Source organism: Vicia villosa, unplaced genomic scaffold (genome assembly GCF_029867415.1).
Source record: "Vicia villosa cultivar HV-30 ecotype Madison, WI unplaced genomic scaffold, Vvil1.0 ctg.005573F_1_1, whole genome shotgun sequence".
NCBI classification, from domain to species: Eukaryota; Viridiplantae; Streptophyta; class Magnoliopsida; order Fabales; family Fabaceae; genus Vicia; species Vicia villosa.
In genome coordinates this window covers 65,630-82,267 of record NW_026706647.1, presented here as the reverse complement: position 1 = coordinate 82,267, position 16,638 = coordinate 65,630, and the positions used below count along the sequence as shown (strand labels likewise).

Below are 16,638 nucleotides of genomic sequence, written 5' to 3'. Positions count from 1 at the left end.
AAAATAATTGAAAAAATATATATTTTATGAAAAATTATTGAAAATCTTTTTAGAATAACTCGGTGAAATTTTTTGTAACAAAAATGTGTAAATATTTTATATAAAAAGTTGTAGTTATGTTGATAGACGTCAATAAATAATTCAATTTACTCCTAAACATCATATCATCTGCAGTAGCACTACCGGCAATTCTTACGTATCCAAGAATTAGGGTTCGAATCCCGGCTGCGGAAAGCTATTTTTTTTAATTCCTCTTTATTTCTATGTATTAGCTAAACCCTCGTCTAATTTAATTAACAACAGGGATATATATAACAATTTACACCTAAATACCACATCATCCACATTAGCAGTAGACAATTCTAACATGTTCAAGAATTCCTTTTCGAATCTAGGCAGTGGAACGTTATTTTGTTAAAATTCTTCTTTAAATATAAATTGGTTTTTGTGTTGTTAGGCAACAATATATAAAACAATTTATACATAAATATCACATCATCCGTTGTAGCGCTAGCGACAATTCTAGCATGTTTTAGAATTCGGGTTCAAGTTCCTTATGCGGAATGCTATTTTTTTGAATTCCTCTTTATTTCTATGTATAAGCTAAACGCGCATCTAATTAAATCGTTAACATTTATAAATTAGTTACACTATTATTATCATTTGGTCTAATATAACTAAGCATTTATATAAAAAAATTAAAATATTAGTTTTTATATTAAGTAATATACATATATATTAATAAAGTAAAATATTGTCAAAATCAAATAATTAAAAAAAATCTCAATTTTTTATAAAAAAAAGACTACTTTAATATTTTTGCACTTAAATCAATTATATAAATTTTGATAGTAAAAAAATAAAATGTTTTAATTCATAGTTTACTAAAGTTGTTTTAAAGGAATATTAGAATAACCTTGTGGTGAAATATTTTGTAACAAAAATGTGTAAAAAAATTATATAAGAATTGGTTGTTAGGCTGGTATACAACGGTATAAAAAAAAGTTTACCCCTAAATATGACATAATCAGCAGTAGCACTGCCATCAATTCTAACATTCTGAAGAATCTGGGTTCGAATCTCGATTACGGAATGTTATTTTTCTTTAATTCCTCTTTATGTTTAGTAATATAAATATATATTATTAGAGTAAAAAAAATAACTGAAAAAATATGTATTTTATGAAAAATTATTGAAAATATTTTTAGAATAACTCAGTGAAATTTTTTGTTACAAAAATGTGTAAATATTTTATATAAAAATTAGTAGTTATGTTGATACACGTCAATAAATAATTCAATTTACTCCTAAACATCACATCATCTGCACTAGCACTACCGGCATGTAACACCCCATACATACATTGCCTAGGATATACGTATATGGCATTAAAATGGTACTCGAAAAAAATCATAAACATAAGCAGCGGAATAGATAATGTATAAGTACAAGTACAAAAGCCCAAAATGTCATGGCCAAAATACAAGAGTTCCAACTGGTACAAATACATATCCATAGTACAAAAGATGGAGATACAAAAGATCATAGACTACAACGCCATGCATCGCCAAGAAACATCAACTCGAAGCTAAGTCATCTTACCCTTGCCTCGATCCTGCCTCGAACCACCTGAAAATAATAATTGGAATGGGGTGAGATTACTAAACCTCAGTGAGTCTCCCTATCCTACGGGTTCACTCAGTTCTACAGGGAACATGCAATTAACGGATCCACCGAGGATCCGGGTTACCTCACGGCCAGGTACAAATACAATCAAGGGTACACCACCAATGGAAGTCCCATAACTATCCAAGGAGGCATCAACAACAACAGGCTCAACGCCGCCACAACAAGTATGCAGACCCGTACCCATGTACGAGGAATCCAGGAGTAGAATCTGCTTGTCTACCTAGGCTGCCCAACCACACCCTCGGTGGGTTACACCCGTACATCGCATCAAGAGACTTGCACAAGCACATCGCAAGACTAATCGGATACTCCTCCTAAATTGAAATCATCCGAGATGAGTTACAGCCGTGACATTGCCTAAATGGCGTCCGACCCCATCACTGTCCATACGCAGATGAGTTAACATCGAGTGCAAATACGCCATCTTGACAATACGAGCCCACCGGGCGAAAGCCTAGTGATCTTGCCTACATGGCATCACTAGAGGTGAATCGGAAGTAATATTACCTACGTGGCATTACTTTTCCACCATACCAAGCACGCCGATATGTTAACATCGAGTGGGATACGCCCCGCAGGCCCTCACAAGCATATCGCAATGGTAGCCCAGGTGTGCAAAACATACCGAGAACGCAGATGAGTTAACGTCGAGTGGGATACCCCTCGTAGGCCCTCACAAGCACATCGCAACGGTAATGATGGAACTAAGTCCATAAACAGAACTTACCACCTAGTAGCTTAAGCTTACTCCGATTCAAGCATACACAAAACACCGAGATCACACAGCACGGTATAAGCCATCACACAAGCAATCACATTCGAATGCTCAACCGGAACAAACGAAATCATAAAATAATAATGCCACAATATAATCCACACAATTTGTATTTCCCAACATACAAACATATCCAAGGGATTTCAGTCATATCATGGTCTTATATAATTAAAACACACGTTAGAATGCCATATAAGTCATAAGAGGCCTTCGATTTCGATACAAAACGAAGCTGCACTCAAATGGGGAAATATCAATTCTGCATCAGACTAGTTCGCTACAGCGAACTTCTGTTCGCTACAGCGAACTCAAACAGAAGCTAAACTTCTTCAAACCCAGGTCAGTTCGCTACAGCGAACTCCAGCGAAGCCCCGATTCGCTACAGCGAAGGAAAGTTCGCTACAGCGAATGAATTAATTCAGCTCCCAGGTTTATTCGCTACACAGTTCGCTACAGCGAATCATTCGCTACAGCGAATGAAAGTTCGCTGCAGCGAACTCTGCAAAACAGCAAAAATGCAGAAACGTATTTGGGGTCCCCAAGCCCCAAATTTCAACATGCATCCATTCTTAAACGAAAATGAGACATAGAAACAATATGTAAACGAATTATTGCTACCAATATGATCTAACACATGCAAAATAATGAGGATCAAAAGCATTTACTCACAAAACCCTTAATCCCCAAAGTTAGCATAAACCCTCAAATATTCCACATGGTCTCTATCTATGAGACTCACCTGAAATCAGAAGAGAAGAAGCTGCTATCAGGTTGCTTGAAGATGGATTAGAGCTGAGATGATGATCTTCTAAACATGCAAGGTTGATGATCAAGTTGTGTTATGGGCCTCCTTCTCCTTCCTCTTGCTTTTCACGTTTCCTTCCTCTTCTTTCTCCAAAATTCTGTTTTTAGCTTCTAAAAATCAGAATTGTCCCAAAACCAAACAATCCCTAAGACTTAGATAAAGTGCAAAGACCATAGTATCCCCCAACTAAACTTTATTTACCATAATGCCCCTTGGTTCCATCTCAACTAAATGAAATTCATATCATTAATCTCTTAATGCAAAATTAGAATATTACATTCTCCCCCCCTTAAGTAGAATTCGTCCTCGAATTCGAAAACTTACCAGAATAAGTGAGGATACAACTCCCGCATCTCTGACTTGAGCTCCCAAGTTGCTTCGTCAGGACGCGACTCTTCCCACAACACCTTCACAAGAGGTATCTCTTTGCTTCTCAACGACTTGCTAGCATACTCCAAGATACGACAAGGTTTCGGTTGAAAAGAAAGATCTGGTTCAACTTCAATTGTATTCGATAGGATAGGATGAAATGAATCCGGCACAAACTTCCGTAACTGAGACACATGGAAAACGTCATGCAGCCCGGATAGTGAAGGAGGCAACGCTAACTGGTATGCGACTTCACCTATCCGTCTCATGATCTGATAAGGTCCTACGTATATCGGGCTAAGTTTGCGCGTCTTAAACGGTCCTTTCAACCTCAACCTCGGAGTCACCTTCAAAAACACATGATCTCCCACATCAAACTCTAACGGTCTCCTTCGTTTGTCCGCATAACTCTTCTGTCGATCTTGAGCTTGTTTCATCTTATCTCGAGTCATCTTAACCTTCTCCGTGGTTTCTTGAATTATCTCCGGCCCAAGAATTCCCTTCTAGCCAACTTCAGACCAACACAACGGTGATCGACACTTCCTTCCATACAAGGCTTCGTATGGGGCCATACCGATACTCGCATGATAACTGTTGTTATACGCAAATTCTATCAAAGGTAAGTTATCTTTCCAACTTCCACCAATTTCTAAGATACATGCCCTTAGCATATCCTCAATGGTTTGAATAGTCCTTTCTGTTTGTCCATCTGTCTGAGGGTGGTTAGAAGTGCTCAAATTCAGATCTGTACCCATCTCTTGATGAAAAGCTTTCCAAAATCGGGAGGTGAACTTCGGATCTCTATCCGACACAATGCTAGAAGGTACACCGTGCAATCTTACAATTTCTACAACAAAAAGCCTCGCAAGGTGAGAAACCTTGTGAGTTGTCTTAACCGGTAAGAAATGCGCGGACTTAGTAAAACGGTCCACTATCACCCATATAGAGTCATGGCCACCTAAGGCTCGAGGTAGTCCCACAATGAAGTCCATGGATATACTGTCCCATTTCTAAACAGGAATATCCAATGGTTGCAACATACCCCCGGGCCTCTGGTGCTCTATCTTCACTTGTTGGCAAATCACGCACTGCTCTACATAATCAGCCACATCTCTCTTCATACCAGGCCACCAAAAATTCCCTTTTAAGTCTTGATACATCTTGGTAGATCCGGGATGGATGGTGAATTTTCTCTTGTGAGCCTCGTCCAGAATTAACCTCCTTAACTCCGCATCATTTGGCACACACATCCTTCGTCCAAAAAGAATTAGTCCATCAGATGTACGAGCGAATTCTGGAAGGTTTGCTTTAGCCTGCAATTCCACATCACCCCACTGTGCTTGACGGATCCTTTCCCTCAACTCATTCTCAATACACAAGTTACTAATCAATACACCCGTTGGTGCCCATTCAAATTGCAGATCCAAATTTCTAAACTTCTCCATAAGGCCAAATTCTAACATCATCAGCTCTGCAACCTTAATCTCCTTTCTACTCAAGGCATCTGCTACCTTATTAGCTTTACCGGGATGGTACTTCAAATCAAAGTCAAAGTCCTTCAAGTACTCCATCCATCTCCTTTGACGCATGTTAAGTTCCTTCTGATCAAAGAGGTACTTCAAACTCTTGTGATCACTAAACATCTCAAAGTGAACTCCATACAAATAATGTCGCCAAACCTTGAGCGCGAACACAATTGCAGCGAGTTCAAGGTCATGAGTAGGATAATTCTCTTCATGAGATCTCAACTGTCTAGATGCATAAGCTACAACCTGTCCATTTTGCATCAACACTCCACCCAAACCTTTCTTAGAAGCATCGCAAAACACTTCATAGGATCGGTTTGGATCAGGGATCACCAACACTGGAGCTGTAGTCAGTTTCTCCTTGAGTTTCTGAAAACTCTTCTCACATTCAGAATTCCATTCGAATGAGACTTCCTTCCTTGTAAGTCTGGTCAAAGGTAATGCCAATTTGGAAAATCCCATAATGAACCTCCGATAGTAACCTGCCAAGCCTAGGAAACTACGGACCTCAGTTGCACTCTTGGGTCGTTCCCAATTTATCACTGCTTCTACCTTTGAAGGATCTACAGCTACGCCGCCGCCAGATATGACATGTCCAAGAAACTTGACTTCAGACATCCAGAACTCACATTTGCTAAACTTTGCAAACAACTGCTTTTCTCTAAGAACTGACAACACAATCTTCAAATGCTCCATGTGCTCTTCAATAGTCCGAGAGTAGATCAAGATGTCATCTATGAAAATTACCACGAACTGATCCAAATATGGTTGGAACACCCGGTTCATGTAATCCATAAAGACAGTAGGAGCATTGGTTACCCCGAATGGCATAACCAAGAACTCATAATGACCGTATCTCGTCCTAAAAGCAGTCTTCGATACATCTGAACTCTTAACCCGAATCTGATGATATCCCGACCTGAGGTCAATCTTCGAGAACACGCAGGCTCCTTTCAATTGATCCAGAAGGTCATCAATTCGCGGTAGAGGGTACTTGTTCTTTATGGTTACCTTGTTCAGCTGATGATAGTCGATGCACAAACGCATACTACCATCCTTCTTCTTCACTAACAAAACTGGAGCTCCCCATGGAGAAACACTAGGACGAATGAAGTGTTTCGCCAACAACTCTTCCAGCTGACTCTTCAATTCCCTTAGCTCTGCAGGAGACATCCTATAAGGGGCAATAGAAACTGGAGCGGTACCCGGAACAAGATCAATAGAGAATTCAACTTCCCTTTCCGGCGGAAGAGAAGTAACATCATCGGGAAATACATCGGAAAATTCGCACACAACTGGAATCTCCGATACACTCTTCTTATCATTGGAGTCCGACGTAAGAACCAAAAGGAAAGACTTCTCTTGAGCAAAAAGGTAAAGACCATAGTATCCCCCAACTAAACTTTATTTACCATAATGCCCCTTGGTTCCATCTCAACTAAATGAAATTCATATCATTAATCTCTTAATGAAAAATTAGAATATTACACGGCAGTTCTTACATAAGAATCCGGGTTCGAATCCCGGCTGCGGAAAGCTATTTTTTTTAATTCCTCTTTATTTCTATGTATTAGCTAAACGCTCGTCTAATTTAATTAACAACAGGGATATGTATAACAATTTACACATAAATATTACATCATCCACATTAGCAGTACCGACAATTCTAACATGTTCAAGAATTCTTTTTCGAATCTAGGCAGCGGAACGTTATTTTGTTAAAATTCTTCTTTATATATAAATTGGTTTTTGTGTTGTTACGCAACAATATATAAAACAATTTATACATAAATATCACATCATCCGTTGTAGCGCTAGCGACAATTCTAACATGTTTTAGAATTTGGGTTCAAGTACCTTATGCGGAATGCTATTTTTTTGAATTCCTCTTTATTTCTATGTATAAGCTAAACGCGCATCTAATTAAATCGTTAACATTTATAAATTAGTTACACTATTATTATCATTTGGTCTAATATAACTAAGCATTTATATAAAAAAAAAATAAAATATTAGTTTTTATATTAAGTAATATACATATATATTAATAAAGTAAAATATTGTCAAAACCAAATAATTAAAAAAAATCTCAATTTTTTGTAAAAAAAAAAACTACTTAAATATTTTTGCACTTAAATCAATTATATAAATTTTGATAGTAAAAAAATAAAATGTTTTAATTCATATTTTACTAAAGTTGTTTTAAAGGAATATTAGAATAACCTTGTGGTGAAATATTTTGTAACAAAAATGTGTAAAAAAATTATATAAAAATTGGTTGTTAGGCTGATATACAGTGGTATAAAAAACAATTTACCCCTAAATATGACATAATCAGCAGTAGCACTGCCGTCAATTCTAACATTCTGAAGAATCTGGGTTTGTATCTCGATTACGGAATGTTATTTTTCTTTAATTCCTCTTTATGTTTAGTAATATAAATATATATTATTAGAGTAAAAAAAATAATTGAAAAAATATATATTTTATGAAAAATTATTGAAAATCTTTTTAGAATAACTCGGTGAAATTTTTTGTAACAAAAATGTGTAAATATTTTATATAAAAAGTTGTAGTTATGTTGATAGACGTCAATAAATAATTCAATTTACTCCTAAACATCGTATCATCTGCAGTAGCACTACCGGCAATTCTTACGTATCCAAGAATTAGGGTTCGAATCCCGGCTGCGGAAAGCTATTTTTTTTAATTCCTCTTTATTTCTATGTATTAGCTAAACCCTCGTCTAATTTAATTAACAACAGGGATATATATAACAATTTACACCTCAATATCACATCATCCACATTAGCAGTAGACAATTCTAACATGTTCAAGAATTCCTTTTCGAATCTAGGCAGTGGAACGTTATTTTGTTAAAATTCTTCTTTAAATATAAATTGGTTTTTGTGTTGTTAGGCAACAATATATAAAACAATTTATACATAAATATCACATCATCCGTTGTAGCGCTAGCGACAATTCTAGCATGTTTTAGAATTCGGGTTCAAGTTCCTTATGCGGAATGCTATTTTTTTGAATTCCTCTTTATTTCTATGTATAAGCTAAACGCGCATCTAATTAAATCGTTAACATTTATAAATTAGTTACACTATTATTATCATTTGGTCTAATATAACTAAGCATTTATATAAAAAAATTAAAATATTAGTTTTTATATTAAGTAATATACATATATATTAATAAAGTAAAATATTGTCAAAACCAAATAATTAAAAAAAATCTCAATTTTTTATAAAAAAAAGACTACTTTAATATTTTTGCACTTAAATCAATTATATAAATTTTGATAGTAAAAAAATAAAATGTTTTAATTCATAGTTTACTAAAGTTGTTTTAAAGGAATATTAGAATAACCTTGTGGTGAAATATTTTGTAACAAAAATGTGTAAAAAAATTATATAAGAATTGGTTGTTAGGCTGGTATACAACGGTATAAAAAAAAATTTACCCCTAAATATGACATAATCAGCAGTAGCACTGCCATCAATTCTAACATTCTGAAGAATCTGGGTTCGAATCTCGATTACGGAATGTTATTTTTCTTTAATTCCTCTTTATGTTTAGTAATATAAATATATATTATTAGAGTAAAAAAAATAACTGAAAAAATATGTATTTTATGAAAAATTATTGAAAATATTTTTAGAATAACTCAGTGAAATTTTTTGTTACAAAAATGTGTAAATATTTTATATAAAAATTAGTAGTTATGTTGATACACGTCAATAAATAATTCAATTTACTCCTAAACATCACATCATCTGCAGTAGCACTACCGACAATTCTTACGTATCCAAGAATCCGGGTTCGAATCACGGCTGCGGAAAGCTATTTTTTTAATTCCTCTTTATTTCTATGTATTAGCTAAACACTCGTCTAATTTAATTAACAACAGGGATATATATAACAATTTACACCTAAATATCACATCATCCACATTAGCAGTACCGACAATTCTAACATGTTCAAGAATTCTTTTTCAAATCTAGGCAGCGGAACGTTATTTTCTTAAAATTCTTCTTTATATATAAATTGGTTTTTGTGTTGTTACGCAACAATATATAAAACAATTTATACATAAATATCACATCATCCGTTGTAGCGCTAGCGACAATTCTAACGTTGTAACACCCCATACATATATGTCTAGAATAATATGTGGTGATGCTATAAATGGTACAAGAAACATACATAAGCGATAAATAAAAGAAATTAAAATCATATACAATTCAAATATCTAACTGAAAACGTATATGATTGGCTTGTCTTCAACAATGCACAGCGGAAAAATAACGTCTGACTAGGTCTTCCTGCCAATTACTTGTCCACGGTCTTCAAGGCAGTCCATCAAGTAATCCATCTACTTTTAACCTGTTCCTGAAAATATTAAGAGGATTGGGTTGAGATTACTAAATCTTAGTGAGTTCCCCTATCTTACGGGTTCGCTCGGTTCTACAAGGTGCATGAAAACAAACAGATTCACCGAGAATCCAGGCTTCCTCACGGTCAGGTACAAGTACAAACAAGGATACACCACCATTGGAAGTCCCTTAAATATCCAATGAGGCGTTCAATAAAACAACAATTCACAATATGAAAACTCACATCCTTATGTGAGGAATCAAAGAGTTATACCCATCTGACTAGGCTACCTCTGCCACGTACCCTCGGTGAGTATCCAAGTACATGTATGTCGAAAGACTTGCACAAGCACACCGCACGATGAATTCGGGTCATTCCTATATGGAATTCCACCCGAGATGAGTTAAGTTGTACCATTACCTACGTGGCATTTACAACCTCATCACCAAGCACGCCAGTGAGTTACCAAGTGGGAAACGCCATTAAGGACCCCGGTCTTGCTTCCACTGCAATGGTATTCATCCTCTGTACGCAGGTGAGTAAACAGGTGCAATATGTCCTATTCGACGTACAAGCCCACTGGGCGAAAGCCTAGTAACATTGTCTAATTGACGTTACTAGAGGCAAGTAATTCAGTGATTGCCTATGTGGCATCACCCACTTACCATACTAATCACGCAGGTGAGTTACCAAGTGGGAAACGCCATTAAAGACCCTCACTTGCTTCCACCGCAATAGTAGCTCAGGTAACACAAAATATACAGATATAGACACGTATATACAACAGGTATAAAAGCCAAATCATCCATGGTATATAATACATATCACAAACGCCACACGGGCTACCAATGGGCATCCACATAGTGGGTAAACAGGATTTACTATCCTAGTAGTACGGTTATACTCTGATTCACGCATATTCAACCAAGGCAAGTTCACAAAATCAAGCATCCGAACGTCCAACCGGAACGACGGGAAAACAATTTATATTGTATTATATGCACATAATATTAGACAAAAATCCATCATATAAATATCATGTCCTTTATATATACTCGTCACATGTGAGTTAAATATGTTTCGATCATGGAATATATTAAACATTATCAAACCATATAATTATTTAGAACGTACATGGACACACATTAGTCTCATAACAAAGAAGCTTCCGATTCCCGACATGGAATGGAACCACACTCGGTGAATTAAACATACATTTCTTAATTCTATTAATGTTAATCCAACATCATGCAACTAAAAGTCCATTTCACATAACTTTTAAATCAATTAAAAGCATTATATCGAAGCACATTCATAAAGATCATTAAAAGACCTTTCCAACGCTTCCGACCGGGCTTCGTTTCGAATTGTAGAACTCAAGTTACGGTCGAAACAATAAAGGAATAATTTTCTGTCAGGTGCAATCGATTTGCACCAGTGTGCAATCGATTGCTCGCTGAACCAGAAGCGCAAAATGTCAATTTTTCACAGTGCAATCGATTGCTTGACCCCTGCAATCGATTGCTTACTGAACCAGAAGCAAAAATCACATTTTTCTTGCAATATACCAGTTCCAACACATCCTAATCCATCCCAATCCAAACCTCAACATATAAAACAACCCCAAGCACAATTTATCAGTATAGGAGCATGATTTTCAACATTTAATCAACATGCAAAGGATTTATCACAACCTAAACCCTTATTTCCCAAATCATGCATTATTCCCAAACTCTACCCAAGGTTCTAACTAATAGAACTCACCTCAATAATCTGAACTTGATGAAGATGTGAAGAAGATTCTGACTTGATGATGGAAGAATAGAGATGATTACAACCTTGTTCTTTACACTTGATCATGGCTCTTCATCCTAAATCATCAAAACCTCATGCATGCATCAATGGAGGATGAACTTGAGTTGACAATTTCCTTTTTCCTCTTGCCTCACGTCCTCTCTCTCTAGCTCTCCCACCAAATTCTGATTTTGGAAATACAATAATGAAGTATTGCAACCAAACAAGTCCTTAAGTCCCATGCTTGAGAGTGGAGTGACCATACTACCCTTCAACTATGAAATATTTACTAAGATGCCACTTGGTTCATTTCTAACCAAATCCTTTGATTCTAACTAATCTTCTATTAATGTCATACTTCTATCCAGTCCTCTTAACCATTCTCAATATTAATAGGTCTTATAGTTTAGTTCTCATGCTTCTAGAAATAGGGATGTTACAAACATGTTTTAGAATTCGGGTTCAAGTTCCTTATGCGGAATGCTATTTTTTTGAATTCCTCTTTATTTCTATGTATAAGCTAAACGCGCATCTAATTAAATCGTTAACATTTATCAATTAGTTACACTATTATTATCATTTGGTCTAATATAAATAAGCATTTATATACAAAAAATTAAAATATCAGTTTTTATATTAAGTAATATACATATATATTAATAAAGTAAAATATTGTCAAAACCAAATAATTAAAAAAAATCTCAATTTTTTGTAAAAAAAAAAACTACTTAAATATTTTTGCACTTAAATCAATTATATAAATTTTGATAGTAAAAAAATAAAATGTTTTAATTCATATTTTACTAAAGTTGTTTTAAAGGAATATTAGAATAACCTTGTGGTGAAATATTTTGTAACAAAAATGTGTAAAAAAATTATATAAAAATTGGTTGTTAGGCTGATATACAGTGGTATAAAAAACAATTTACCCCTAAATATGACATAATCAGCAATAGCACTGCCGTCAATTCTAACATTCTGAAGAATCTGGGTTTGAATCTCGATTACGGAATGTTATTTTTCTTTAATTCCTCTTTATGTTTAGTAATATAAATATATATTATTAGAATAAAAAAAATAACTGAAAAAATATATATTTTATGAAAAATTATTGAAAATATTTTTAGAATAACTCGGTGAAATTTTTTGTAACAAAAATGTGTAAATATTTTATATAAAAATTTGTAGTTATGTTGATACACGTCAATAAATAATTCAATTTACTCCTAAACATCACATCATCTGCAGTAGCACTACCGGCGATTCTTACGTATCCAAGAATTCGGGTTCGAATCCCGGCTGCGGAAAGCTATTTTTTTTAATTCCTCTTTATTTCTATGTATTAGCTAAACGTTTGTCTAATTTAATTAACAACAGGGATATATATAACAATTTACACCTAAATATCACATCATCCATATTAGTAGTACCGACAATTCTAACATGTTCAAGAATTCCTTTTCGAATCTAGGCAGCGGAACGTTATTTTGTTAAAATTCTTCTTTATATATAAATTGGTTTTTGTGTTGTTACGCAACAATATATAAAACGATTTATACATAAATATCACATCATCCGTTGTAGCGCTAGCGACAATTCTAACATGTTTTAGAATTCGGGTTCAAGTTCCTTATGCGGAATGCTATTTTTTTGAATTCCTCTTTATTTCTATGTATAAGCTAAACGCTCATCTAATTAAATCATTAACATTTATAAATTAGTTACACTATTATTATCATTTGGTCTAATATAACTAAGCATTTATATAAAAAAATTAAAATATTAGTTTTTATATTAAGTAATATACATATATATTAATAAAGTAAAATATTGTCAAAACCAAATAATTAAAAAAAATCTCAATTTTTTGAAAAAAAAAACAACTACTTAAATATTTTTGCACTTAAATCAATTATATAAATTTTGATAGTAAAAAAATAAAATGTTTTAATTCATATTTTACTAAAGTTGTTTTAAAGGAATATTAGAATAACCTTGTGGTTAAATATTTTTTAACAAAAATGTGTAAAAAAATTATATAACAATTGGTTGTTAGGCTGATATACAGCGGTATAAAAAACAATTTACCCCTAAATATGACATAATCAGCAGTAGCACTGCCGTCAATTCTAACATTCTGAAGAATCTGGGTTCGAATCTCGGTTACAGAATGTTATTTTTCTTTAATTCCTCTTTATGTTTAGTAATATAAATATATATTATTAGAGTAAAATAATGTAAAAAAATAACAGAAAAAATATATATTTTATGAAAAATTATTGAAAATATTTTTAGAATAACTCGGTGAAATTTTTTGTAACAAAAATGTTTAAATATTTTATATAAAAATTTGAAGTTATGTTGATACACGTCAATAAATAATTCAATTTACTCCTAAACATCACATAATCTGCAGTAGCACTACCGGCAATTCTTACGTATCCAAGAATCCGGGTTCGAATCCCGGCTGCGGAAAGAATTTTTTTTAATTCCTCTTTATTTCTATGTATTAGCTAAACGCTCGTCTAATTTAATTAACAACAGGGATATATATAACAATTTACACCTAAATATCACATCATCCACATTAGCAGTACCGACAATTCTAACATGTTCAAGAATTCCTTTTCGATTCTAGGCAGCGGAACGTTATTTTCTTAAAATTCTTCTTTATATATAAATTGGTTTTTGTGTTGTTATGCAACAATATATAAAACAATTTATACATAAATATCACATCATCCGTTGTAGCGCTAGCGACAATTCTAACATGTTTTAGAATTCGGGTTCAAGTTCCTTATGCGGAATGCTATTTTTTTGAATTCCTCTTTATTTCTATGTATAAGCTAAACGCGCATCTAATTAAGTCGTTAACATTTATAAATTAGTTACACTATTATTATCATTTGGTCTAATATAACTAAGCATTTATATAAAAAAAATTAAAATATTAGTTTTTATATTAAGTAATATACATATATATTAATAAAGTAAAATATTGTCAAAACCAAATAATTAAAAAAAATCTCAATTTTTTATGAAAAAAAAAACTACTTAAATATTTTTGCACTTAAATCAATTATATTAATTTTGATAGTAAAAAAATAAAATGTTTTAATTCATATTTTACTAAAGTTGTTTTAAAGGAATATTAGAATAACCTTGTGGTGAAATATTTTGTAACAAAAATGTGTAAAATAATTATATAAAAATTGGTTGTTAGGCTGATATACTGCGGTATAAAAAAAAATTTACCCCTAAATATGACATAATCAGCAGTAGCACTGCCGTTAATTCTAACATTCTGAAGAATCTCGGTTCGAATCTCGGTTACAGAATGTTATTTTTCTTTAATTCCTCTTTATGTTTAGTAATATAAATATATATTATAAGAGTAAAATAACTGAAAAATATATATTTTATGAAAAGTTATTGAAAATATTTTTAGAATAACTCGGTGAAATTTTTTGTAACAAAAATGTGTAAATATTATATATAAAAATTAGTAGTTATGTTGATACACGTCAATAAATAATTCAATTTACTCCTAAACATCACATCATCTGCAGTAGCACTACCGGCAATTCTTACGTATCCAAGAATCCGGGTTCGAATCCCGGCGGCGGAAAGCTATTTTTTTTTAATTCCTCTTTATTTCTATGTATTAGCTAAACGCTCATCTAATTTAATTAACAACAGGGATATATATAACAATTTACACCTAAATATCACATCATCCACATTAGCAGTACCGACAATTCTAACATGTTCAAGAATTCTTTTTCGAATCTAGGCAGCGGAACGTTATTTTGTTAAAATTCTTCTTTATATATAAATTGGTTTTTGTGTTGTTACGCAACAATATATAAAACAATTTATACATAAATATCACATTATCCGTTGTAGCGCTAGCGACAATTCTAAAATGTTTTAGAATTCGGGTTCAAGTTCCTTATGCGGAATGCTATTTTTTTGAATTCCTCTTTATTTCTATGTATAAGCTAAACGCGCATCTAATTAAATCGTTAACATTTATAAATTAGTTACACTATTATTATCATTTGGTCTAATATAACTAAGCATTTATATAAAAAAAATTAAAATATTAGTTTTTATATTAAGTAATATACATATATATTAATAAAGTAAAATATTGTCAAAACCAAATAATTAAAAAAAAATCTCAATTTTTTGTAAAAAAAAAACTACTTAAATATTTTTGCACTTAAATCAATTATATAAATTTTGATAGTAAAAAAATAAAATGTTTTAATTCATATTTTACTAAAGTTGTTTTAAAGGAATATTAGAATAACCTTGTGGTGAAATATTTTGTAACAAAAATGTGTAAAAAAATTATATAAAAATTGGTTGTTAGGCTGATATACAGTGGTATAAAAAACAATTCACCCCTAAATATGACATAATCAGCAGTAGCACTGCCGTCAATTCTAACATTCTGAAGAATCTGGGTTCGAATCTCGATTACGGAATGTTATTTTTCTTTAATTCCTCTTTATGTTTAGTAATATAAATATATATATTATTAGAGTAAAAAATATAACGGAAAAAATATATATTTTATGAAAAATTATTGAAAATATTTTTAGAATAACTCGGTGAAAATTTTTGTAACAAAAATGTGTGAATATTTTATATAAAAATTTGTAGTTATGTTGATACACGTCAATAAATAATTCAATTTACTCCTAAACATCACATCATCTGCAGTAGCACTACCGGCAATTCTTACGTATCCAAGAATTCGGGTTTGAATCCCGGCTGCGGAAAGCTATTTTTTTTTATTCCTCTTTATTTCTATGTATTAGCTAAACGCTCGTCTAATTTAATTAACAACTGGGATATATATAACAATTTACACCTAAATATCACATCATCCATATTAGCAGTACCGACAATTCTAACATGTTCAAGAATTCCTTTTCGAATCTAGGCAGCGGAACGTTATTTTGTTAAAATTCTTCTTTATATATAAATTGGTTTTTGTGTTGTTACGCAACAATATATAAAACAATTTATACATAAATATCACATCATCCGTTGTAGCGCTAGCGACAATTCTAACATGTTTTAGAATTCGGGTTCAAGTTCCTTATGCGGAATGCTATTTTTTTGAATTCCTCTTTATTTCTATGTATAAGCTAAACGCGCATCTAATTAAGTCGTTAACATTTATAAATTAGTTACACTATTATTATGATTTGGTTTAATATAACTAAGCATTTATATAAAAAAATTAAAATATTAATCTGAGCCGCCCCTCTTCTTCTTCA

General features: G+C 32.7%; 1 protein-coding gene across 1 annotated transcript; it reads right to left on the bottom strand.

Moving 5' to 3' along the window:
* Positions 1–2,014: 2,014 nt before the first annotated feature.
* Positions 2,015–3,907, bottom strand: LOC131642671 (uncharacterized). The gene is made up of 2 exons (XM_058912889.1): positions 3,594–3,907; positions 2,015–2,069 (listed from the first exon to the last, which is right to left on the bottom strand). The coding sequence occupies exons 1-2, from the start codon at positions 3,905–3,907 to the stop codon at positions 2,015–2,017; spliced, it is 369 nt and encodes a 122-aa protein (XP_058768872.1).
* Between the last annotated feature and the right edge of the window lie 12,731 nt (positions 3,908–16,638).